Source organism: Euleptes europaea, chromosome 5 (assembly GCF_029931775.1).
Source record: "Euleptes europaea isolate rEulEur1 chromosome 5, rEulEur1.hap1, whole genome shotgun sequence".
NCBI classification, from domain to species: Eukaryota; Metazoa; Chordata; class Lepidosauria; order Squamata; family Sphaerodactylidae; genus Euleptes; species Euleptes europaea.
The window spans coordinates 100,539,306-100,564,297 of NC_079316.1; the positions used below are offsets into that span (position 1 = coordinate 100,539,306).

The 24,992-nt window shown below is 43.5% G+C and overlaps 1 protein-coding gene across 3 annotated transcripts in view; it reads right to left on the reverse strand.

The window, feature by feature from the left end:
- GRID1 (glutamate ionotropic receptor delta type subunit 1) overlaps positions 1 to 24,992 on the reverse strand; it is a 989,717-nt gene that overhangs the window by 165,336 nt on the left and 799,389 nt on the right. For all 3 annotated transcript variants that reach the window (XM_056849910.1, XM_056849909.1, XM_056849911.1), the window contains exons 7-8: positions 17,468 to 17,629; positions 15,423 to 15,542 (exon numbers count right to left, since the gene is read on the reverse strand). In XM_056849910.1, coding sequence (XP_056705888.1) covers positions 15,423 to 15,542; positions 17,468 to 17,629 — 282 coding nt within the window. The remainder of the gene's footprint in view (positions 1 to 15,422; positions 15,543 to 17,467; positions 17,630 to 24,992) is intronic.

Below are 24,992 nucleotides of genomic sequence, written 5' to 3' on the forward strand. Positions count from 1 at the left end.
AACCAGGAAGGCTGGGATTGAGATATTTGCCTTAGCACTAGATCACTGGTTCCCAACCAGGGGTCCACGGACCCCCAGGGGTCCGCGAGAACTAAATTAAGGTCCGCGAAACAAAGTTATAAACCCATAATAAATTAATATTTTCAATTAAAAGTTCTCTATTATAAACATATATATTCAAATATTATTCTAAGTTTAATGTTTAACTAACAGTTATGATTAAAGTTTATTTTCAGATTCTCAGAATTTTTATTTTGAACCTTGGGGTCCCTGCACCAAACAAAAAAGTCCTAGTGGTCCCTGGTCAAAAAAAAGGTTGGGAACCACTGCAATAGATGGACCGCTGCCTCTTTGCCCCAGGGCCCTATTTGCAATCTTGGCAAAATAATATTAATCTACCAGCTTTTTTTTCCTCTTTTTTTTGGGATAAATCAAGTAGAGAATTAGACACATGAAAGTCCCTGCACATGACTTAAAATTAATAAAGGTATTAATATTTGGGGGGATATTAAAATTAAATTTTTGCTTCCTGTCTGATAACACTAATACAATTTGGTTCATACTTTGTTTTGACTAATTTTTCTTTTATTAAGTAGTTTGTAAGCAAGCTTGAGGATCATTCGACTAAAAGGCAGGATATAAGTCTTTTATACAAATGGCTATTTAAACCCATTAGGGTGCTGGGAACAAAATTATTATTTTTCTTTCATTAATACAACTGTTTATTAGACCTATGTTAAGCTGCTCTAAATCATTTATTACAGCCAACATAATGCAGGCAATCAATAAGCTATGTTCTTGTTGCATACTAGTTAACAGTAATCTTCAGTTGGATACTGAATAAATACAAGTCTGTAATTGTAACATTAATTATCCCTGCAATTGTTGGGACTGTTACCCCTAATCCAGCCAAAAAGAGAGGAATCAGAAAGTAGAGAATCATCAGCTGGACTGAGACATCCAAGAAGACATCCCCACGGACTGAGACATCCCCACGGACTGAGACATCCAAGAAGATCAACTCTTGTTGCCAGTTATGTCAGTGGCCATTTATGCAAGGCTGTTTCGCTCGCAGTCACCCCACCGACTGCTTCAGGGCTCCCTTTTGATTATGCATGTATTTCCCAACCGTCAGAGGTTGCCTTGCTCTCCTCATGCGTTTTCTGGATGTTGATTTAGCCACAATCTGGAAAACGCAGGCAAAACATGCAGAAACTCATGGGGAGTGCAAGGTGACCTCTGACAGTCAGGAAAGGCATGCATAATCAAAAGGAAGCCTCAAAGTAGTCGGTGGGGGTGACAGTGGGGAAACAGCCCTGCATGAATGGCCAGGGTGTGTCTGCCAGCCAGCCACAGCAGTGCCACTCAGAAGCACTATGCTGGCATAACTCCAAGATACAGTGTCATAATGCCTTGATGGCTCCCTGAATACTTCCCCCCCACACACACATACTCAGGAATGCTCTGTTGAAGAAGTTTCACCTATCTCATACATTAATGCATCAGTAGCAATATTTCCTCTTGCTTTCTAGACTTATGGCATGGAGGTACAACGCCCCCCCCCCCCGGGACCATGTGCACACTGGTAGCTTAATGTATGTCATCTACCCCCACGCCCACAAAGAAAAGAACACCAACAAATTACTCAGAAGGAAGATTAAAGTAGGACGGGAAGTATTCCTTCAATACACATAAAGTTTTTTTTTGGTAACATCAGCTGCAGGATTCATTTGCTTTGATGCTAATAATTCAAAGTAACTTGTCAGGGGAGATGCATGTGGGAAGCAAGCTGATCTGAAAAGAACAATGAATCCTATAATCAGGTGCAGTTTAGAGGTAATATGCCATTAAGTACGTCAGATATTTAACTTGCCGTATTTAAAAGGCAAATTCTGACTCGGATTCCTCTAATGTAAACCTGGTGCAGTGCCACTGAAATCAGTGGTATCCAGGAGAAGAAGCTTGGCTGCAAATGTTAGATACTAATAATTATAGGAGTGGGGGGAGGAGAGAAAGAAATCAAGTGTCAGACTGATTACAAGAAATGGAAAAAAAGGAGTTTAATGACGTTGGTACTGTATGAGGAACAAAGCTCTCCTGATAGAAGGCCTTTAAATAGAAATGGGGAGTCTTTAGAATGAATCTCAGTCTAGGAGTGAGCTCAGTACTCTTGCAAAACCACATCATCATCTGCAAGACTAGGCAACCTCAGGTAGACAGACAGTGCCATCCAAAGCAAAGCTACCTCCCCCTTCTAAGCCCACTGACTTCAATGGAGTTAGATGAGTGTTACTGCCTATGATCGCACTGCAAGTGTGGTATATGTAGTCTGAGAATCTTCATTACCTTGAAAACACTTGCATGTTCTTCTATATTAATCTGAGTTGTCCAAAGAAAACAGTCAGGAGAAAGCTGGACACAACAAGCAGACATTGGCTAGCGCTAGGGTTGTGCATATCAATAAACCCGAACTGAAAATAAACCTGAAATTAGCTGTTTTGGCAATATTCAGGTTTCGGTTTTACCGAATACCAAAACATGGGAATAAAGCCGAAGCAGGATAGCAGATTGCTGCATCATTATTCGGCTTTTTTTGGCTTCGGCTTTCCCCTATGGGGATTTTTTAATGAGCTCTAGGGGAGGCATCTATGGAGGTGGAGTTCCCAAATTTCAGGGTAGCTTCAAGGAACTCTCCTTGCATGAACCCCAAAGTGTGGTGAAGATTGGGTCAGGGAGGTTGATTTTACGGAGTCCAGAAGGGGCCACCCCCACTCCTCCATAGAGAAGCATTGTAAAGTTTATAATGCTTCTCTATGGAGGAGGGGGCGACCCATTCAGGAGTCCATAACATCAGACCCTCAGTCCCAAACTTTACCATCCTTAGGGGTTCATACAAGGATAGTCCTTTGACACAAAAATTGCTGATACTACATTTTGACTGCACTCCACTCCTCAAACTCTTTGCTATATATTTGTGTGCAAAGTGCCATAAAGTAGCAGCCAAGTTATGTTGACCCAGTAGGGTTTTGAAGGCAAGAGACATTTAAAGGTGGTTTGCCATTGCCTTCCTCTGCAAAGCAAGTCTGGACTTCCTTGATGATCTCCCATCCAGGTACTAACCAGGGCAGACCCTGCTTAGCTTCTGAGATCTGATGACATCGGGCTAGCCTGGGGTTATCCAGGTCAGGGCTCTTCACTATATTCATTACCTTTCGAGTGAGTTTCACCAGGACTATAGAAAGGTATTTGAGGCCTGTTGCTGATTTCTGCACTGAAAACAAGCTTTTATTTCATAAGCATTCATGGGATAGTTAACTAATGCAGAACATTCCATGAATACCCAGCTGCTGAGATTGATTCCTGTCCATGACCCTTCTGGTGTGTTTTCTACGATACATCAGTAAATTATGGAACTCGCATTGCAATTGCATTATCAAGGCTGTGAAGGTTGCCTCTATTTGTTTACTGCTCCCTTGAACATCCGGAGATTTTGTGTATGCATGAGACAGAGGAAGCAGGTTACGGTAGAATTTATAGCCTTTCAGGCATGCCATAATAGCCTGTTTGTAATCTCAACAGGTTCTCAGAAAAAAATCAAAAGAGTGCCACAGGTGTGCAATGCTGCAGTGAAAGAAAGTGCTTAATTACTGAACATAAACTGCTCCTGTTAGTACGAATCCAGCAGGCTCTCACTGAGAAGCACAGCTTTCAATTTTACTTAATCTTAAGAATGTTATATCAGTTGGGAATCAAAAGGGATACACCAGCACAGGCTTTGGTGCTGAGATTGAGGATCAGCAGGGTCAAACCTGCCCACTGAACATTTGATTCTCCAGTTGCTATCCCAGAAACAAGAGAGGTCTATGCAAAGGAAGTGATAGCTGTGCCAGCAGGATTTGCTGGCAGTATTTGGAAAGAGGGAGAAATATTTTTTAATCACCATCAATAATGGTGTGATGTCACTTCTAGCAAAACCCAGAAGTGTTATCACACCACTCTAGGAATCACTGGAAATCTATGGTAAAACCATTGAGTTTTTGGCAATTCCTAGAGAGGACTGGTGTCATTTCCAAGGAAAACCAAAAAATGACATCAGTCCCCTTTAGGAATTGTCAAAAACTCTATGGATTTGCCCTGGAATTTCCAGCAATTCCTAGAGTGTGATGGACTTCTGGGTTTTCATGGAAGTGACATCACAATGTCACTGATGGCTACCCTTGTCCACTCCCCTTCTGGTATCCCACTGGGGCCAGGCCTGACTTGAAGGCAATGGAACATGTCTGATTTTCCCCCCTTTCTCATGAAAATGATTCTCAGCAAAAGCCAAGAAATGATACCTTAAAGAGAAACAAGGGTAGTTGGGAGGGAAAGAGTCTAACAGAGCCAGAGGAGTGGATTAGATCGTTCTCCTATCTGACAATGAAATTCATGGTGGAAGTTTTGTTTTTGTTTTTAAATTCCCTCATCAGAGTATAATAGAGACATGTTCCTGTAAATAAAAAGTTTTTAAAAGACCAAATTTTTAAAAGTCTTCTGCCCGCTCCTCACACTGTGAGGAGAAGTCTAGATCAATCTAGCCTGCTAGCTGTGTTAAGGATATGTGAACTGCTTGTATGAGCTTCTAGATAATGTTACCAACAATGTTATTTTAATGCTTCTATCATTTGGTTTTTGTAAGCTTGTTTTGTAACTATGGTGTGGTAAATGCCTAATAAAGGTGATGATGATGAAGATAAAATTAATCTTAAAAATAATATGGCTGCTTTCTTAATCACAGCTTTGCCAGCAGTGAAATTTCTTCTAAAATAGAAGCAAGAATGAACATATCAGATTTTGCAAGCAGAGTTTCGGCCACGCTGAAGTGAAATCACAAATGCAACCAGGAATGATTTCTACAATCTGCTCCAGAAAGTGCAAAGAGAAACAGTTAAGCTGATTTTAAGGAACAGATGATATTTCAAGAAAATGAAGCTTAGGGGGGGAATGAAAAGACATAAATGAATAACCAATGGTAAATGTTATCACTCAAAACAGAATGTTTCTTGCAAAATACAGCATGTGTGTGAGAGAGGAATTCTGCCTTCTCCCCTGGCAGCTTGAGAAACAACTGGGGGGGGGGAGCTTGCTTTTGCAAAGCAAAGTGAGCATAATGTTGTTGCCAAACAAACCAAACACAAGTAAGGCATAAGACATCTTGTGTGCATGATAAAGCACTACCCTTCAGCTTGTGGGCTTTAACATGCAAGTGGATTTTCCACGGCTTAACGTGGGCCACACCTGATGTGTCACAACCGCTCTCTTTTCTGGTTGTACTTTGTTTAGGGCTTTTATTTAAAAGAGAAAGACAGAGAAATGGAGGGGTGGGGCAGCTACATTGCCATTCGTAGCTTTGTAGATGAGGAATCTCAATACATACCTCAATGGCAAACTGCATCCGCCAAAATAATTTCTGCTATGAAAGTATGAAATGTACAAAAACCCTATCTAGACCAGATAATCTAGAGGCAAAACAAGCATCACCTAAACCACCCACCCCACCCCTGTTCAATTTCATTGCAATAAAAGCATTTCTTACTAGGGCCGTTGAAAAATTTTTTGGGGAAAAATTCAGATTCAGCAAAATTCGGCCCGTTTTGATTCGGCCCGTGCCGAAGTCTGAACTCCTCCGCTTCGGATCCCCGAGATTCGGGCGAGATCCGGAATTCGGGGGAAAGTTGCCCCCCCACGTGCCTTCAGGGGGTTTCCCTGAAGGCGCGCGGGGGTGGTGGTGAATAGATCTGTGCCTCTCGGCCGGGAGGCACAGATATATTTAAAGGGCACCCCGCGCGTCTCCAGGGAAGCTCCCTGAAGGCGCGCGAGGTGGGAAACACGCCTTCAGGGGAGCTCCCTGAAGGCGTGTGGGAGGTCTTTAAACAGATTTGTACCTCCCGGTCGGGAGGCACAGATCTATTTAAAGGGCCCCCTGCGCGCCTTCAGGGAAGCTCCCTGAAGGCACGCGTGGAGTGTGTGTGAAACAGATGTGCGCCTTCCAGCTGGAAGGCGCAGATCTGTTTAAAGGGCCCGAATTCGCCGAATTTATTTGGGAACACCCCAAACTTGCTGAATTCGGCTCCCCATTTCCCCCCTTTTTTGAGTTCAGTTCAGTCCGAACCGAAAAACCGCCAAATCGGGGAAAATTCGGCTGTTTTTCGGTTCGGGCCGAACCAAATCGACAGCCCTATTTCTTACACCAAACAAGCTCGGGGAGATGGGCTCCATCATATATGAAGTGTCTCCCGAAATCACCTCCACCTGCTGAAAATTCGGTTACTCTTTTTCATAGGGCCTTCACCCTCTTCTCTGTACAACCCAGTATCTCCTCACATAATTAAGACAAAAGAGTGACTTAATTTTTTTTCGAATGAGAACATCACAAACTTCAAATCAATATCTAGAATTTACATACAATTTCAGTTGCAGTGTAACCATCTGTTGTTGTTTTTAATTATAAAAAAATCTATATTTAAGCATTGGTATTTTTCCAGGGAATGGTTTTAGTTACCACACATCTCAATAAAACTTCTATAGTTTATTTAATGCACATTAACAAGGTAAAGGTTCCCTGTGAAAGCACAAGGACATTACTGACCAATGGGGTGACGTCACATTCCGAAGTTTACTAGGCAAACTATATTTACGGGGTGGATTGCCATTGCCTTCCCCAGTTGTCTACACTTTACCCCAAGCCAGCTGGGTGTATTGTTTCAAATTTGTATCCCATATTCATAGACATGGACCTTTACAGTTACAACAATGTTTTATGGATCTAATTGGAAGTAAACTAGTTGACTCAATCTGTATATAAGATGTAGTCCTAAACAGAGTTACACCCTTCAAAGCCCTTTGACTTCGACAGACTCAGAAGGATGTAACTGTACTTAGGACTGCAATGTAAATTAATTATTCCAAGGCTGCAGTTTATTTCAAGATCAGAAGAAAAGAAGATCAGTCATTCCTGCGATAATGTAAAACACAAGTTGCTTGTAAGATGTTTATGTGTGTGCTATCAAGTCACAGCTGACTTATGGCGACCCCCTAGGGTTTTCAGGGCAAGAGAGGTTCAGAGGTAGTTTGCCATTGCCTGCCTCTGCATGAGCTGAGAGAGTTCTGAGAGAACTGTGATTGGCCCAAGGTCACCCAGCAGCCTTCATGTGGAAGAGTGGGGAATTGAACCTGGTTCTCCAGATTAGAGTCCCCTGCTCTTAACCACTACACCATGCTGGCTCCTACTTGTAAGATAAGTTTTTGAAAACACAGTAGCTACAAGCTAGCTAATGTTAAGCATTCTGATTTCAATTCATGTTAATGTTCTGTTAGCAACAGAATCCCTAAAATACTGACTGAAGCAAGGAATCAGTCAAGTTACCACTGTTATAGCTATCACATCCATAATGGGAAAGTTACTGGTGCTTGAATAGTTAGGTCTTTTGCATTCTACACATGTAAAGGTACAGCAAAGATCTGATTTTCTACAAGAGCATACTTGAGTTTCAAACATTTTTGCGTTTGCAGTGAATCACTTTCAGAACATTCTCCAGTGCTGGAGGAATCTCATTCATTACCAGATCTCATATGCTTCCCTTTAAGCTGCTGGGCCTGTTCATCTAGTGGCTCTGTGCATTCTTGCTAGTACAAAATTCACTCTCATATTAAGATAACAGACAGATGCTGATGGTGAGAACCTTTCGGGCTGCACAAATCATGCCACATCTGTTAGTTTCTCCTGTAGCTGTCACAGTCTCAGCAAAACCCCTTTGCCATTAGAAAATCGATAGAGTCCTTTGTGTCTCGGTCTTGCTTCCAACATGAGCCAGATTCCCCACTCTTGCCTTCAGACTTCTCATTAGCACCTGCTCTACAACAGAAGTAGGGAAACCAACCCCATGTGGATCACTCCTTCTCTGTAGAATTATATTGCTGCGTAATAGTTAGCTCTGTCATGTGGTGAAAGAAAACTTTTTGAGTCAGCCCAGCATGGGGGAGATGACCAGACAAGGTAAAGAAAGTCAGCGCAAATGATAGAGTGCTCAAGTATAGATGACAGTTTCTACTCTTTTTTTCAAAACAAATGTGATCTTTCAAGATACTAGCAGTACTCATGCACATGAGCTACAGAGTTGCCGTTCTTAAAAGACGGCAATCACAGCAATCATAGACCAGCACAAACAGAGCTGCTACATGAACAGATACACAATCTTCCATTAATATATATATTAAAAAGTGTCCTTACAAGAGTGTCTTGGCAACTTAAATTTCCTATTCTGACACTTCTGCTGAACATTCTTGATGTACATCAATGAAATTATTCAGTCTCCGTAAGTTTATTTTTGTTTCACTATGAAGCTCTATTCAATCATAGTGGGGTGTTCCTGGGATATCATGTGCAATACTGTTAGTGCACATTCAAGCAGGCCGTGAACCTGAATCGCTACTATATGATCTTGCCGCAGCAAGTGGTTTACAGAATTAACCTTATATATTTGCTGGAGAATATTGGTTAAGATCATATCCTGACAATGATCCAAGGTTGCTCAGGTGTATGTGAACTTCCATCGCTACAACCATGTATTTTAGCCCGCTCCTTGGTGGTTCTGCAGAAACTACTACAATGGATTTTCAGCGTAGTGATTGGTTAACAGTTATCCAAATACCTGAATGCCATTTGCTTATGAAACACTAATACAACAAATAGAACAGATCTCAAGGTCTGAAGTTCAACACCAGCATGAATATCACTGAGGACATCCCATCATATGCCCCTTGATGCTTACCCAGCCCAGCTTCTGCGACCTATGTAGCCATCAAATCTGTCAGAACACATGAATGCTGCACTCAGATTCATGCTGATGCTTGTTCCATCAAACTGATTACATTTATTAGCCTTTTGGAGTTACACTCACACGAGGGATTACAGCTGGAGTGATTATTTACTTATTTATTTAATTTATACCCCACCCTTTCCCAACCAGGTCGGGGTCAGGGTGGCTTCCAGCAAAAGACATACAATATAATATTATGTTAGAACATACAGAATAAAATTATAAATTACTGATTTAGCTTAAAAGGTGGCACTCTAAATTAAAAACCTACCATATATACACCAATCATTCCCAACTGGAGGTGGCAAGTCCAGAAGGTCCTTCAGGGCAAAATGGCACTCTGTCCATAGAGATCGGGCCAATATCCAACGCTTACCAAAAAAATTAAATCTAGCATGTGGCCTGCTTGATGTGTGGGACCTCATAAAACCTGGGAGAGTCCCAGTGCTGCCATAGATACTACCAGGTCAGATGCCAGAGAAGAGGGAGACATAGCATCAGCATGGACGTTGAAGTCTTCCAGGACTATTCGCCTGACACCTCAAGGCCAAATCCAACACAGCCTCCATTAGGTTCAGCAGGGTATCTGCTGGTGTGCTGGGCAGTCGGTACACCAGCACGATAGCCAAACTCTCCTCAGCAACCCATACCAGGCCTACACTATCAAAACCAGAGATCTTCGGAGTGTGGATTGCTCTGAAGGAGAAAGACTACCGGATGAGCAGAGCCACCCCGGGGGGAAGGGGGGCTAGTTCTTTCAGGGTGACTGTTTCTCCCTCCTTAACCCAGGCCTCGGTCACGCACACCAGGCTTCATGGGCCACAAAATAAAATTGCAAATTTGCGACCTTATTATTATTACACAACATCAGTGTTGGAGAAGAGCTAATATTCCTAATCCCACCACCACTGTATTTCGGGACGGGACGGAGATTGGAAGGAGACCAAGCATAACCATATCTCCATCTCCTTCCTTCATGACACCTCCTCTCACCACCATAACTCCCAAACCGCCCAATCACTGGTCTCCATGGCCCTGTGCTGGCTTCCCTGTTAGACATTTGACCCATCACCACTCCCAGTGAAGTTGGCCCTCCATACAACAGCAGCCGATAGTGATTTAATGTCTATTCTATCAAAGGGTTCCTGCATTATCTAGAATGCAAATCTAGGATCAATGCAATCTGCAATGAATAGCGCAAAACATCTTGGAAGAAGTCCAGAAATGTCCTGACTGGTGGCCACAGCTGAACATTTCTCTATCTCATTACATGGTTAACAGAAAGCACATACAGAGGTTTAACAAGGTTCTTGGATACAAACTGCTGGTGCGTTTGCATGGTGTTATAATGGCTCTAGGCCTGTTAGCCTTCATCACAGAGCTTGGCCTACTGATGCTACTTTTAATCAAATGTCAGTGCCAATGAAAACTGCTGACAGCAATAAATGAAAAAGAGTAAAGTCACCATTTTTGCAGAGCATTCTAAACATAACACAGGTACAGTCCAGTAAAGCATTTTTAAGTTCCACTGATTTCCATGACAGGGATTTAAGGTACAATCCTAAGGTTACCCTGGAACTGTTTAGGACAACAATTAAATTCCTAAAAATGTGTATCATGGAGGTACACTGGTATATCTAGAGATATACTGGTGTGACACCCTAATAACACTGTGATGGTGTAAACTGGTGCTGGCACAGCTGGATTAATTATGGTGGGAGAATTAAGAAAAAGAAGAGTTGGTTTTTATATGCCGACTTTCTCTACCACTTAAAGAAGAATCAAACCGGCTTACAATCACCTTCCCCTCCCCACAACAGACACCCTGTGAGGTAAGTGGGGCTGAAAGAGTGTGACTAGCCCAAGGTCACCCAGTTGGTTTCATGTGAATGAGTACGGAAACAAATCCAGTTCACCAGATTAGCCTCTGCCATTCATGTGGAGGAGTAGGGAATCAAACCCGGTTCTCTAGATCAGAGTCCACCACTCCAAACCCCTGCTCTTAACCACTACACCACGCTGGTGGAAGGGAAATACAAATTTCCCCCACTTGCCTCCAACTGCATCTATACACAGTGTCTAATGTAACCTGTAGATGTCCCAGAGCTATGCTAGACCTTTGCCTCACATATTCCACAGCACAGCATCAGCAAACAAACAAAGCATCTTTCACCAGGTGACCTGACACATGAAGCTGTCTTTTACCGAATCAGACCATCAGTCCATCAAGGTCAGACTGGCAGCAGCTCTCCATGGTTTCAGGCAGAGGTCTTTCACATCACCTACTACCTGGTCATCTCAACTGGAAAAGCCAGGGATTGAACCTGGGACATTCTGCAAGCAAATCAGATGCTCTACCAGTAAGCCACAGCTCCAACAGGTCAAAAGGTGGGGATTAGGGTGAGGAGGCACGCAGTCATGCACAGAAAACACAGAAGGGTAGAAACTATTCTAAAGTGCAGTCACTAACTATGATGGAAATAACAGGTGAGAAAAAGGCAACCGGCCTTCCCGCAACACATCCTTGAACTTTCCTGAAAATTGGCACACCAATTTATCTTCCTCTAATTGCTTCTTCACCTCCTCCTCCTCCATCTGTCTCCTCATTTTACTGTCTCCCCTTCCTCTCACAATTTCCGTATTCCAAAACTCATCAGTCCAAGTTCAATTAACAGATGCTCCTCGCTGTGTTTCTGTGATTGGCTTTCTGGCTCTGGACATCTCTTAAGATAGATCTTTCCATCCAACAGCAGAACTACTGACTCATCCCAAGGTCCCATTCCACCTTCCCAGCTGTGACTGATGAAATCACTTTGCAGCATAGAGAAACCAAACCAGCAAGCAGAACTCTCATGCACATCTTTTTTCAATGGCACAAGAACCCAAAGGCTGCATATTTTGCTCCACTGTGCAGGAGCATAGCCCTGTAGGGATCCTGAGAAAGATCCCATTTACAAATCTGAGACAATGCAGGGCTACTCCAGCCTGGACTTTATTCTGAGGACTTCTCAAGCCAATCTTAACCCCAATTGTAACATTGTATTGCAGGCGTTACTGCAAAGGAACAAAGCTGTCATGGGTCTTACTGTGAAGACCATGCAGAAGTTGCAGAGGGTGCAGCATGGCACACGGCAGTGCACAACCGGCCAGCTTTAAAGAGCTAAATCGCCAACAGCCAAATATGACCCCTCAGCTCTACTCAATGTGGCTCAGCCAGATTGCCGCCGTAAAATACTCTGTTGGCACTATATTTAATCAATTAAATTAGCTTATTTCTTCTAAATGAGGCATAAAGCTCCTACCCTAGCAGGACTCCTCCTGGCTCTAAACTCTCTTTACTGAACCCAGACGAAACATAAAGCTTTGCAAAATCCTATTTGCTGAAGCAGTCTTGACACAGCACCACGTTCCTAATGCTATCTAATTACATGTAACACAGACTCCTTAATTTCCACCAGAAAGGGCACCCCTCCAAATGGGCTATTTATTCTGCACCTGCTTAATTTCTTGAGAGTTGCTATGATAACCTTTCATCATAGGATTAACATGGTATTAGACTGAATTTGTTTCTATTTTCCTACCCTCCTTTGACCTCAATGGAATGTTTCTGAATGATCCTAGCTGGATCATTAAAGAGTATATAACATTGTGTCTGCTTGTTTTGAGCCTATCTAGTATAAATAGCCTGAAATACAGGGCTTCCTTGGACAGAGATTTATAGAACTGGAATGGACCCTAATCCAATCCTCTATCTAAAAAGAAAATGTCTAATCACTAAATCATGCATGACCCTTATAGTTTAGGGTTCAGCTGAAAGGAGAAATGACCATGAAAGCATTTAGAAGCCAAAAACACTGACCACCCTGTCAGCAATTTTTGTGGGGTTGCTCCAAAAGCAGATGAAAGTACTCACCCATATAGAACGAGTAAGAGCTGATCCAGGAAACATTGATCTCTTTTTCAGCTGACTTCATAATATAGCCAAATCTGATTGGATATATTTCTCTCTCACACTTAACACATATCCCCCTTCCCCCACAACATAAACTTTAATCTGGAAACTTGAAACAGATAACCAGCAACACAACCGAATGAATCCCATCATTAACAGTCAGTGCAGTGCTGAACTTGGACCTGGGAGACCCAGGTTTAAAACCTCACTGGGTGACCTTGGGCCAGTCTCCTTGTCTCGGCCTAACCAATCTCAAAGGATTATTCCGATGGGTAAAATGGAGGCACCCTAAGAGTCCACTGGAGGGATGGGTGAGAAGATTTGAGGTCTGAACACACACTATACTATGCAGTAGCGTAAATCAGGAAGTTTATTATTTTTTCTACCATTTTTGCTCTCATTCATATCTGGGCCTGTAACAGAGACTAACATAAATAAAGCAGGTGAGGTGATGGGAAAAGCCACATCTCCATAATTTCTGTGTATTATCTGGTAAAGGCACCCGCCAATAAAGAAACAGTACTAGCCCAGGTGCCTTGACCTGGATGGCCCAGGCTAGCCTGATCTCATCAGATTTCAGAAGATAAGCAGTGTTGGCCATGGGTAGTACTTGGATGGGAGACCACCAAGGAAGTTCAGGGTTGCTACACAGAGGAAGGCAATGGTAAATCCTCTCTTTTGGTCTCTTTCCTCGAAAACTCTATGAGGGGCTGCCATAAGTTGGCAGTGACTTGATGTCACATCTTTACACACACACATCAGCACCAGTTATTAGAATCATTCAACTTGATCCAATGACTTTCTTCTAAACAAAGTAGAGACATCATGCCCAACATGCTATCTCTGATGCCATCGCCTCCTATGCACGAGTCTACTTTATCCAGGGCTGCTGCCACATATTGATGGATACTGCATTATCACACTGTAGCAATCATTGGCTTCCTGGGTTGTCTTGTTCACACAAGATGCCCAATTTACAAATAATTGTGCAACGATAGCCTAATGCACAACAATGCATGGATGCAGCACTACTGTTAATTTTTTATTCTGTCTTTTCAAGGAGATCATGGTGATGAACATGGTCCCTCCCCTATTTTATCTTCACAACGAACCAGTGAGGTAGGTGGGGCTGAGAGACAGTGACGGGCCTGAGGTTACCCATTAAATGTCATGGTTGATTTGGATTTGGGTCTCCCCAGGCCTCGTCCAATATTCTAACCACTTAACCAGTCTGTACATATTGTTTTTCACAGAACATCGGGTACAATATGCTAATGTGAACCATGTTAAAATGGCTACAGCAATATTAAAACCACCTCCTACAACAACACAGAATAGCTGAAAGAATGAGTCCTCCCTAGCCAAGCCTCAGAGCCCCCCCAAATTAGCAATATTCAGGTATGCACACCCATACCCCTACACAGAGTGGGGAGGTTCATATTACAAACAAACTGGCTAGTCATTTCATATCATATGCTATTGCCATGCTTCATCTACACATCTCTTGCCTCCAGGGGGCAAAACTACACATCAGAACGTGTAATGTTTTAGCCTGACAGCTGCATCTCTGGTGCAAAGTGGGGAGGTTCGGATAAGGGTGAAGAAGGGGCAGCGGAAAAAGAATGTTTAACCCTGTTGCCCCTTTTCTCATCAAATGTCTTCTCTGCTGAAATGAGTCCTCTCCACCCTGGTCTTGACCAATAATTCCAGAGGGGTAATGGTCTTAGTCTTATAGTCAAAAGCAAAAATAAACAGAAGTCCAGTCACATCTTAAAGACCGACATGTTTTGTTTCAGCATTAGCATTCTCGGACTGAAATCCACTTCTTCAGATGCTATGAGCGAATCCTGATGGTAAGGGTTCGCTCACAGCATCTGAAGAAGTGGTCCAGCCCATGAATACTCACACTGGAATAAAAAAAATGTTTACAAGACTCCTGCTTATTCTTCACCAATGTTTTCCTGGCAAACAAAAATCTACAGTCCTTCTGGGGCATAGAAAAGCAGTGTGTATATTTGTGTGTGGGGGAGTGGGGGGTTTTTTAGGGGAAAAATAGTTGGCATGGACAGAGTTCTACTTCCATTGCCCCTTCTGGGTAATGTTTCGCACGACTGAAGTGCAAACTGGCATCGGGGCCGTGTTCTCTCTGCTTTGCTACATCATCACATCTTTCTTTAAATATAACATTATTTCTTATCTTTTTCTGGATTCCTTTGGAAGGTTTTGCAGAGACGAGAAATTTAATAACCGCTGAGTTTCCCCGATTAAGACAAGCCCCAGTTACGCCAGCCATACTATAATTCACCTGAAAAGACCTCGGAGCAGAGTTGTACCATCTCCAGTATTATGCTCACAGTGTCAGTGCTGGAACAGATTAAGGGCTATGGCACATTCGAGAACAATTTGCCGAACTCCCTCCTGACAGTCTAAAATTGTTATCTTTCACATTTTAAGTGTACGAGAAATTAGAAAATGTTATTACCACAGCTTCAGTGCTGCGAGCAAAAGTACCTCTATCATTCATTTTAAAGCAATGACACTCCCCCTCCCCCGAGATAAGCACAGTATGATTCTTGCATAGTGGGGAAGGGGGAAAAATTAAACATCGTTACCCTCCGCACATCCTTGCCAAATGTTTCGCTGTAGCTGGTTCCAAGTATTTCAAACTGGACGTAAGGGTTGGCGCCATTTTCTCTGAACTCCATAACACCTGTGAGTCCAGTGATATGACCCTAAGGGAACAGGGTGTGCAATTTTAGGATCAGAAAACAAAGTTCCTTTTACACATATCTCAAAATGTCTTGCAAATACGTGCAATTCAAAAAACATATGGCACCATCCAGCAAATGCTCCTCAACAGCTCCACGACAGCCCACAAACAGAAGAAACTGTTTTTTGGAAAGAGGAGAGAACTGTTGGCAAAGACCTATGCAATCTTCCAAAGTGCTTTGGTGGCTTTAACTTAGCCCCCAAACTCAAAAGAGCTAAAGAAGAAAATATTTCATCTTAGACCTGAACACAGTTTCTATCACAGCCCTGACCACATACGAGGCTTAACCTTATTTTCTACACAGCAACACCTGAACTGTGGTTGAGGATTTGGCTGAAGTTATGGATTTCACAATGACACTGTTTAGATTTGAAAATTCCAGTTTTTGAGAGTTCTCCCAGATTTGAGGTGAAACCAAAGTTACCCTTTCTCCATTCATACTAATTAGATTACACTGAACTACTACTCTCTACAACTGACTCCTGTTTTTAGGACAGTTACACAAAAATGGCATAAAAGAAACAAATTTGGGGACACCAGAAATGAAAAATTTAATAACAATAATATAGGAAAACAGAGAGAAACACAAAAATGCATGTTTGTATGTCCGTAACCACAACCCAGGATAGGAAATCAATTAGTATTAACCAAGCAATTATTAGTCAAGCCAACCAAGTATTAGTCAAGCAATACATCTGCACCAATCAAACCCAATGTTAAAAAGCGCTGCTTGCTAGGAAACAAACAGTTCTCACTGATACCTCCCTACAAGAACCAGGCATATTTTAGCAAGCTAAACCATAGTTTCACTGTACATTCGAGGTCATAACCAGGTTTAAGTCCACAGTCCACACTAACCATGGTTAAGTATAATACTGTTGTTGGCCTCAGCAAGCTCAACAAGAGGTTGAGGAGTAATGAGGATGAGTTAGATTTACAAGTTGACTCTCAAAATTCATCGACTGGAGCTGCTGGTTTTTGCCTTCTCATAATTTTGTTGGGGGTATCAGAGTGGAAGCAGCCAAATATAGTAAAGAATATGGGTGGTGGTGAAATATTTTATATAGAAGAGTCAGGAGCAATGTCAAAATGGCAGCACACCCATATATCCAAACTGGCTGTACTGCCAAATCCTTAAGCAGAGGCAAGATAATTTGAAGTGCATTGGGGTGATTTGGACTCTTGGGCATGAAGACCCAATTTAAAATGAAAACCCTCAGTATTCTAAGGAGTATTAGGGACAAATTAGAGAATGGACATTCTTCCTCACCCAACATTTGAAAGCAAGTGGCGGGAAAGACAAGAATCTCTCCCAGATTGCAAGCTAGGCTCCACCAGGCAGGGAATATATTAGTCTCATCCTCTGAGAAAGAGGAAAGCGCAGTTAAGCTGTTGTGATAGGAACGGGAGGACTCCCAAGGAAAGAGGAAAAGGGAAGTATCAGTGGAAGATACTTGGGGAAGGAAAGTGTTCAGCAATGGTGGTGATGTGGAGAAGGTTGGAGGGAAAGAACCAACCCTGCAGAGTTTTTTTATACTAAGGCTTTTTGATTTTTGTGCCCGGAATCACTACATCTAAGCCCTGTGTTGGAGTAAAGGCATACCTGAGGCCATGAGGTTCCCTGGTGTGTTTGACCTCAGCCTCCCAACAGCAGGAGGAGGCTGCAAGCAGGCTGGTCAACGGCTCCTGCCTAAAGCTCCTTAGCTATGCTGAGAACCTGCTTAGTGATTCTCTCGCTTGCTTTGCCCTGATGCTCTCTCAATGTTGGCTGGTCTTTAGGAACTTTGTTTTCCCCTCAATCCTGTTGCCCCTCAAAACAGAACTTTGGAAGTTTGTCTGATAAGTGAATTAAGGACACATACCGGCCTTCTGTTGACTTACTCTTACCTTCTTAATAGTCTCCAGCATGGATCGGCCTCCGTTCCAAGGCTTGGTGGATTTTCTCATACAGTTCAAGCTTGCCATGCTGTGCCATTTCCTGTCCTCTAGCTTTCTGTGGAAGGCATTGGCCAACATGAGCACACTGTCATAGAGATAGAGGTTGGACACCTGCAAAGGGAGACAAGAGCAAAGTGGATGAGAGCATTAAGAAAACTGCTGCAGAAACCTTGACTGTATTTAAAGGTATTGGGGGGGGGGGGAGGAATTGATTCATATGGAAATTAAATGTCATGAATCCTATCACTCCATTGAGCAATGCTTGATACAAGTTTTTTTTTTGCACCAGAGCAGAGGGTAGAGTGGGACAAGGATCCCACTCCTTACCTTATCAAGAAGACTCCCCCCCACATGCAGCTAGTGGTGGCAGTGCTATGATTAGCAGATAGTGGAGATGTTATTCATATAAACACCAATCAGCACATGACTCACTGACAGGAATCCAAGACAGCTGTTCTGGAGGAAAGATGTCCCAACAGTTAAATTAGGTAAAGGTAGTCCCCTGTGCAAGCACAAGGTCATTCCTGACCCATAGGATGACGTCACATCACAATGTTTACTAGGCAGACTATGTTTACGGGGTGGTTTGCTATTGCCTTCCCCAGCCACCTACACTTTACCCCCAGCCAGCCAGGTACTCATTTTACCGACCTCGGAAGGATGGAAGGCTGAGTCAACCTTGAGCCGGCTACCTGAAACCGACTTCCGTCGGGATCGAACTCAGGTTGTGAGCAGAGCTTTTGACTGCAGTACTGCAGCTTACCACTCTGCGCCATGGGGCTCTCTTCATTACCTGCTGAGTTATTCTCTCCTGACCCTCTTTCCGTCCCTCACCTCTGTGCAACTGTGAAAAGCAGAAAGTGAGGAACCAGAGTATCAGCTGAGTCCAAAGATTTCTGAAGTCATTATTTCTTAGAACAGGTTAGTTTTATAAGATATATTCAATAAAGGGATCTTGTTTGGATTTTGATCAATTAGTTTCTGAATGCATATCATCACTGTTGCAGCAGAGACGTCTGCAAATGATGCAGTCCAAGAGGAGCCAAAATACAGTCTTGGGGATTTATTCAAGCAACTCATTCTTCTGCCCAACTCCTGGATGTTGTCTCTTCCCAGCAGCTTTCAAAGAAAACAATCAAGCAAGTCTTTGACATGCAGAGAGATTCTCCCTCCTCCTTTATACTGAGCCAGTATCCTCAGTTAGAAACAGATTTCGCATGCACAACACAAAGCAATACCATTTTCTCTTACACGAAAACTGAGAGACCAGATTCCCTTGGCTCCCGACTGAAATTAATTTCACACCCACACATTATAACTGATCTTTCATTGCAAAGTCACTTTTGAACATCCAGACTGAAATGCACTGTACAGTCGCAGGCTTGTATTGTTCTGTTCCAGTTCTGGTAGAAGAAAAAGCACAACAGCCTTTTTCAAGAATGGGTCTTTTCCTCTCTCTCTCTCTCAGCCACATTTCCTGCTTACGTAACATTCTTTCTCTCCACATATTTATTGGACTATTACAAATGAATCCACTCTTCTTCATGAGTAATGAACTGTGCCTTTTCAAGAATTATTGTTTTCTGAAGACGGTTCTTCCTGGAGATTTTATACAGTGAAAGATAGATCCATCCTTGCAACTAATTGCAGCTTTGGTACACCAAGACTTTTCTGTCCCTCGCTGGTTACAAGCCTATAGTGTGCACTCCTTCTCTCCCTCCATTCACATCAACACCACATTGGCTTGCTCATTAGAATTTTACTCTGTGGGTTCTCTTCAGGGTAGAAACCCCAGATGTTTGTTGTATTGCTCTGTGCTCTTTCTGTTTCTGCAGCAGATAGGACTGAGTACCTGATGTAAGGGAAGAAATTAAAGGGCAGACATTTGCCCATCTCCTGGAGGCCAACCAATGGTCAATGACAATGGACCCTCCATGTCCTCTCTGTAGCAAAAAGACTCATATGACTGCATTGGAGAGATAAACACCCACCTTCCATAATACAATATACCTTACAACCTCATCAATATTTGAATGTATAGCATGTAGACGACCACTGCGAAAGGACAGTTTTAGACATCTGGAAACCTTTTATAGACGCTTATGCGTAGACTTGCCACCACAGTTGTTACATTTTTATCTCTATTCTATATGAGGTTTGTATGTGAGTTCAGGCATCCCAGAGGCAGTGAAAAAGACTAGATGAGGAGTGCAATAAGAACAAAGCCGAACAGGCAGAATTTGCTGCTGGGAGGGTAGAAGATCATGATGACTACATTATATTGGTGCAAGCTCTGGCATTGTTATCGGAAGACTGCTTATGCTGGTGGTGTTCTCTGCTGTACTGAGGCTCAAAAAGAAACACGTGCACACCTCCACCCCTACCCCCACCCCCTGTGGGATATGCACTTCCTTAGGAGAAGGTGTCAGTGTCCATCTCTACTGATTTCACAGTCACCTATGAGAGACACCTTTGAAGTTTGTGGTAGGGTTTGGATGCAGACTTTGTAAACAAGCATAGCCATAGCTGGACACACTGAGATGAATGTGACCACTTCTGCTAGGGAATTGTTTTATTGTTTTCCATTGCATTCTCGGGCTTGTGTAACCTCGACTTCTTTGCATTGCACTTTTGAAATTGGTCTCCTCTACTTACCTTTCTGTTGCTGGAGTAGTGGTTAGCATGCCAGACTAGGATCTGGGAGACCCAGGTTTGAATCCCTGCTCTGCCATGGAAGCTAGTTGGGTGTCTTTGGGCCAGTCACTCTCTCTCCCAGCCTAACCTACCTCACAGGGTTGTGGTTGTAAGGAGGAGATGACAACAGAATTGGGAAATTGCCCCAGAGGCCCACACGATGTCATAGGTAACAACCTCCCATTTCCTAATGGGAGCAGTGCCTGGAGAAGGGAGCAGAGAACACAATTCTCTTGCACTCTGCTCTCTCCATTGCCACTTGGGGGAGAGGCTGGGGCTCAGAGGGAGAGTGTTGGCTTTGCATGCAGAAGGTCCCAGGTTCAATCTCTGTCATCTCCAGTTATCAGGGAGTAGTTAATGTGAAAGACCTTCGCCTGAGACCATGGAGATCCACCACAAGTTAGAGTGGTCAGAATGGTCTGACTCAGTAGTAGGGTTGCCAACCTCCGGGTACTAGCTGGAGATCTCCTGCTATTACAATTGATCTCCAGCCGATAGGGATCAGTTCACCTGGAGAAAATGGCTGCTGTGGCCATTGGACTCGATGGCATTGAAGTCCCTCCCCTTCCAAACCCCTCCCTCCTTAGGCTCCACCCCAGAAACCGCCCCCAGTGGGAAAGAGGGACCTGGCAACCCTACTAAGTAGAAGTCATCTTCATGTGTGGACTAGTCAAGGATTTTGTGTCAAGAGTGGGCCCTCTACTCGGCTTTGAGCAAGTGGCCAACAAGGATAGCCCTAATAAAAGCCCTGTTGAAACCACTGTGATTTGCTACATCTGCAAACATTTAAAAGCTCCCCTATTTTCAGTTCATGTTCAAAACAACTGACACTTGATTCCTTATGCTGCTTCTTTGGATACAGCAATAATCTTCCCAGTCATCTGCATTCCTTTTTAAGATGACATTCATAATTACATCCCTTTCACAGGTATGAGCAGGTACTGAATCACAGAAGGAAATGTGCTTCTCAAACACTACTCTCCTACCATTAGAGCTGGTATTCACATCATCACCGTTTTGCTGCCAGAGAAGATGATGTTGTGAAGGAGCAAGAGAAAGAAGCTTGTTTATACTTGTTACCTCAAGGACCAGCATGCGTCTCAATTTGCTGCTAACTCTCACACACCCACTGGACACGGAGAGGCACCATAATAAGGAATTCATGCAAATTGCTGATCCGCCATGCAGGGGCTGCCCAGGAGGTCTCAGACATGAGGAAACGGAACATTCGAGAATTATTTTTGAAACTCTATGTCGGCAATGAGACAAAAACAAAGTCAGATATTTGGTTTCCTCTGGGTTTTTCTTAGATCATATAATTCTGCTGATTTCATTTCTTCATGCAACAGAAGGGGAAACCAAAGCAACCCCCCCTTCTAAAGGAACAGTACATTTAATGTACCTTTACTTAAAGGGAGAACATACAGGTATTCCACTGCTTTTCTGTTAGCATACTGCAGTCCGGAGGTATTACTTGTCTTTATTCTGAGTCATGTCTTCGGTCACTTTCTCATGTACCCCTGATGGCATGGGAGTAATTGCAACACTAATACCTCTAATACTACTAATATCTCTAATACCACAGAGGAAACATATGAAGATTTGAGCCACATGGGAGGAGCTTATGCCACAGTTCCTCCTCACGACACCATCTTTCCAGTTGGAAACTGAGTTACTACAGCCCTGGGATTTTCCATGTGCCCCAGTCATGTTCACAGCATGGGAAGAAACCATGCTGGAACAGTTCCCATGACATTAAGCCCCCCAAAGAAGGGGCCACCACCAGTCTGTCAGGCAAGCAAATGGGGCCATTCAGCATGCAGTTCATCACTTCACCATAGCAATTTCAAGAGGTGACTTGCATTAGTCAACGAGTCCTTGCAGATCAAACGCCAGAAACAAAACATTCAGATCACCTCTTAATACTTTTCAACAGAAGCAGCACACATTAAGTGCTGAGAACTCATGTGCTACACAGGCATGTGTGTAAACCCACTCCAGAAGTGATTCCAGGAAAGTTTTGGCCTGAGACAGAGGCGCCTGGAACACCATGTTGCAAATGAGGACCAGGACATCCAAGAGTAGATCACAGATGGCCAAAGCCGGTGGCTCACTGTCAACCACACCAGACCAGGAGGGAATAACATGGTAAAAAGGAAAATGATAGAGGTCTACAAAATTATGCATGGTTTGGAGAGAGTTTTCTCTCTCTCCCATAATACTTGAATGCAAGGTCATCGGCTAAAGCTGGAGGGTGAGAGATTCAAAGCAGATAAAAGGAATTTATTTTTCACACAACGCATAGTTAAATTGCGGAACTCCCTGCCCCAAAATGTGGTGATGGCTGCCAACTTGGAAGGCTTTAAGAGGGGAGTGGACATGTTCATGGAGGAAAAGAGTATTCATGGCTACTAGTTAAAATGGATACTAGTCATGATGCATACCTATTCTCTCTTGTATCAGAGAGAGGAGAATGCCTATTATTTTGGGTGTGGTGGAACACAGGCAGGATGGTGCTGCTGCACTCATCTTGTTAGTGGCTTCCTAGAGGCACCTGGTTGGCCACTGTGTGAACAGACTGCTGGACTTGATGGACCTTGGTCTGATCCAGCAGGACTTTTCTTAGGTTCTTAAAAAAATGCCTACATTTTTTTACAACTTGTAACATTAGATTGCTGTGAAAGCTGAGTAGATGACATGAATATTTTTATTTTTAAAGTCACCATCACCATTCTTTTTTCTTCTTACCCTTTTAACCAAAAAACACTTATCATTCAGAAGAGCAATGCTGCTCAGCAGAAGACTGACCCTAAATCACATCCATGGCAGCCTCAGAACAGACAGCGCGGCTGGACATCTAACAAGACAAAAGGGCAACGAAGAGACAAGCAGGGGAGACAAGCTGATGGCCAGGTGTCACTGCTTGAAAAATGTGTTCCCCTAAGATTTTCAGCTGCCAAACTAACCCCTGTGAATGCACACAATAGTTATCTGCAAGGAGGCTAGCAGGTGGAGGATGACTGGAGCATACAACACTCCTCCAGAAAGCTCTGTCCAGAGAGACACAGGGCTGTGTTAGCACATACATGGCGGGGATTCCAAAACTGAGTTAGACTCTTACAGATAGAGTAGAAAGTTGTACTGTGGCCGGGGGCGGGGGGGGGGGGCTGAACACTAACAACGTGTTCTAGCTCTAAGAGAAGAGAAAAGACAATAGAGGGCTGTCATGTTAAGCAACCAAGGAACAGGAAGACAGGTCTCCCCTCCCCCAAAATCAGGATGGAAAAACTACTGAGAACAATCTGAAGGCTGAATTACACATTAGGGAGCACACAGGTTGGGTTTTGGGATCCCCATCCTGGGTCTAACATGACTTGGGGGCTCTCCTCAAAGTCTAATTGGGATTGTGATGATGGCACATGTGGAGAAGAGGCTTCAGTCTCCTCCTCCCACCATCCAAGTTTCCAACTTGAACCAGTTCTGGGGGTGTGTGTGTTATCTGGCCCACTGTGAGGAAATGCAGATGTATCCTCCCCAGGGAGCATGCAGATTTTCCCAGCAGGCCAAACAGTGTACCTCTCACTGTTTCAGTGGGGGGGGGGAAATGGCACAGGAGGGAGGCTGGAGCCCCTTCTCGGCATGTGCCCTGGTTATAATTCGAACCAGGCATCCTGTTACATAGGACGTGAAAACCATCTACAACTCACAACTAACTGCTACACAGGGCAGGGAACCCAGGTCCAACTTAAGTATTCCATAATGTGTGGATTGGCAATTGTAGCAGCACATCTTGACTTGCGCCTATCCCCCTTCTCTCAACTTGCAGATCCCATTAACATAAATCTAAATTCAGACTGTGAATTGTACAAGAGTCAGAGGCTTTAGTGAAACCTGCTAGGATCCCATCGGCCTTTTCTATCACCAGAAACCTGGTAGCGGGTATGGCAGAGTTGCCCTCTCTGGTCGTCCACAGCAGAGGTGCTAAAGTTCAGAAGAGAGCCAGTCAACCACTCCTTCCCTCGGAAAGCTGTCCCAATAGTGCACAGAGCATAAGAACATGATATAAGAACATCAGAGGAGCCCTGCTGGCTCAGAACAGGGGTCCATCTAACCCAGCATCCTGTTTCACACAGCAGCCAACCAGTCCAGCCAGAGCAAGAGGCTGACTGCCAGAATCCCCAGGCAAAGGTCCGATTGACTTCAATTGTCAGGCACTCTTCCTCACAGCTGCAATCGCCTTCAGTAGGTCACCACTGGTGAGCTGGGTCCCCAGTCTTATTTGTTTCAAACTGATATGAAGCAAAAAAAAAAAAAGAGTCTCAGATCAGCAGGAAGGTAGTTGTAGTTTGAGGCTCCACTGGGAAAAAGCTAGGCCTGCCAAGGCAAGAAACTGTAGAGTGGAGCACCTGCTATTCCTGGCCCAGTAGAGCTTAAAGCACAGGGTGAGAGAGACCGGAAGGCTGTTACCATTCATAAGCTTGCTATTTTTAAACCATAGTGAAGTAGGGAATCACTTACTCCAATCAGTTTATTGCTTTCAGTCCTGGACCAAAATACTTGACTTGAGTATACTTGAAAACGGCATGCTTGTGCGTTGCAATATTTTAAAACTCCTTTTAAAAAAGAACACTGTAATTGCTGGCAACCTGATAACTCAGAACAGGTGGCTGCCATGATGGTAGAGTAACATGACTGGAATACTTGAGGCATAGGCAGTTCCAGGCAGACAGGGACCAACACAGGCAATGTAAATGGCACAGATGGCTCTCCACACTGAAAC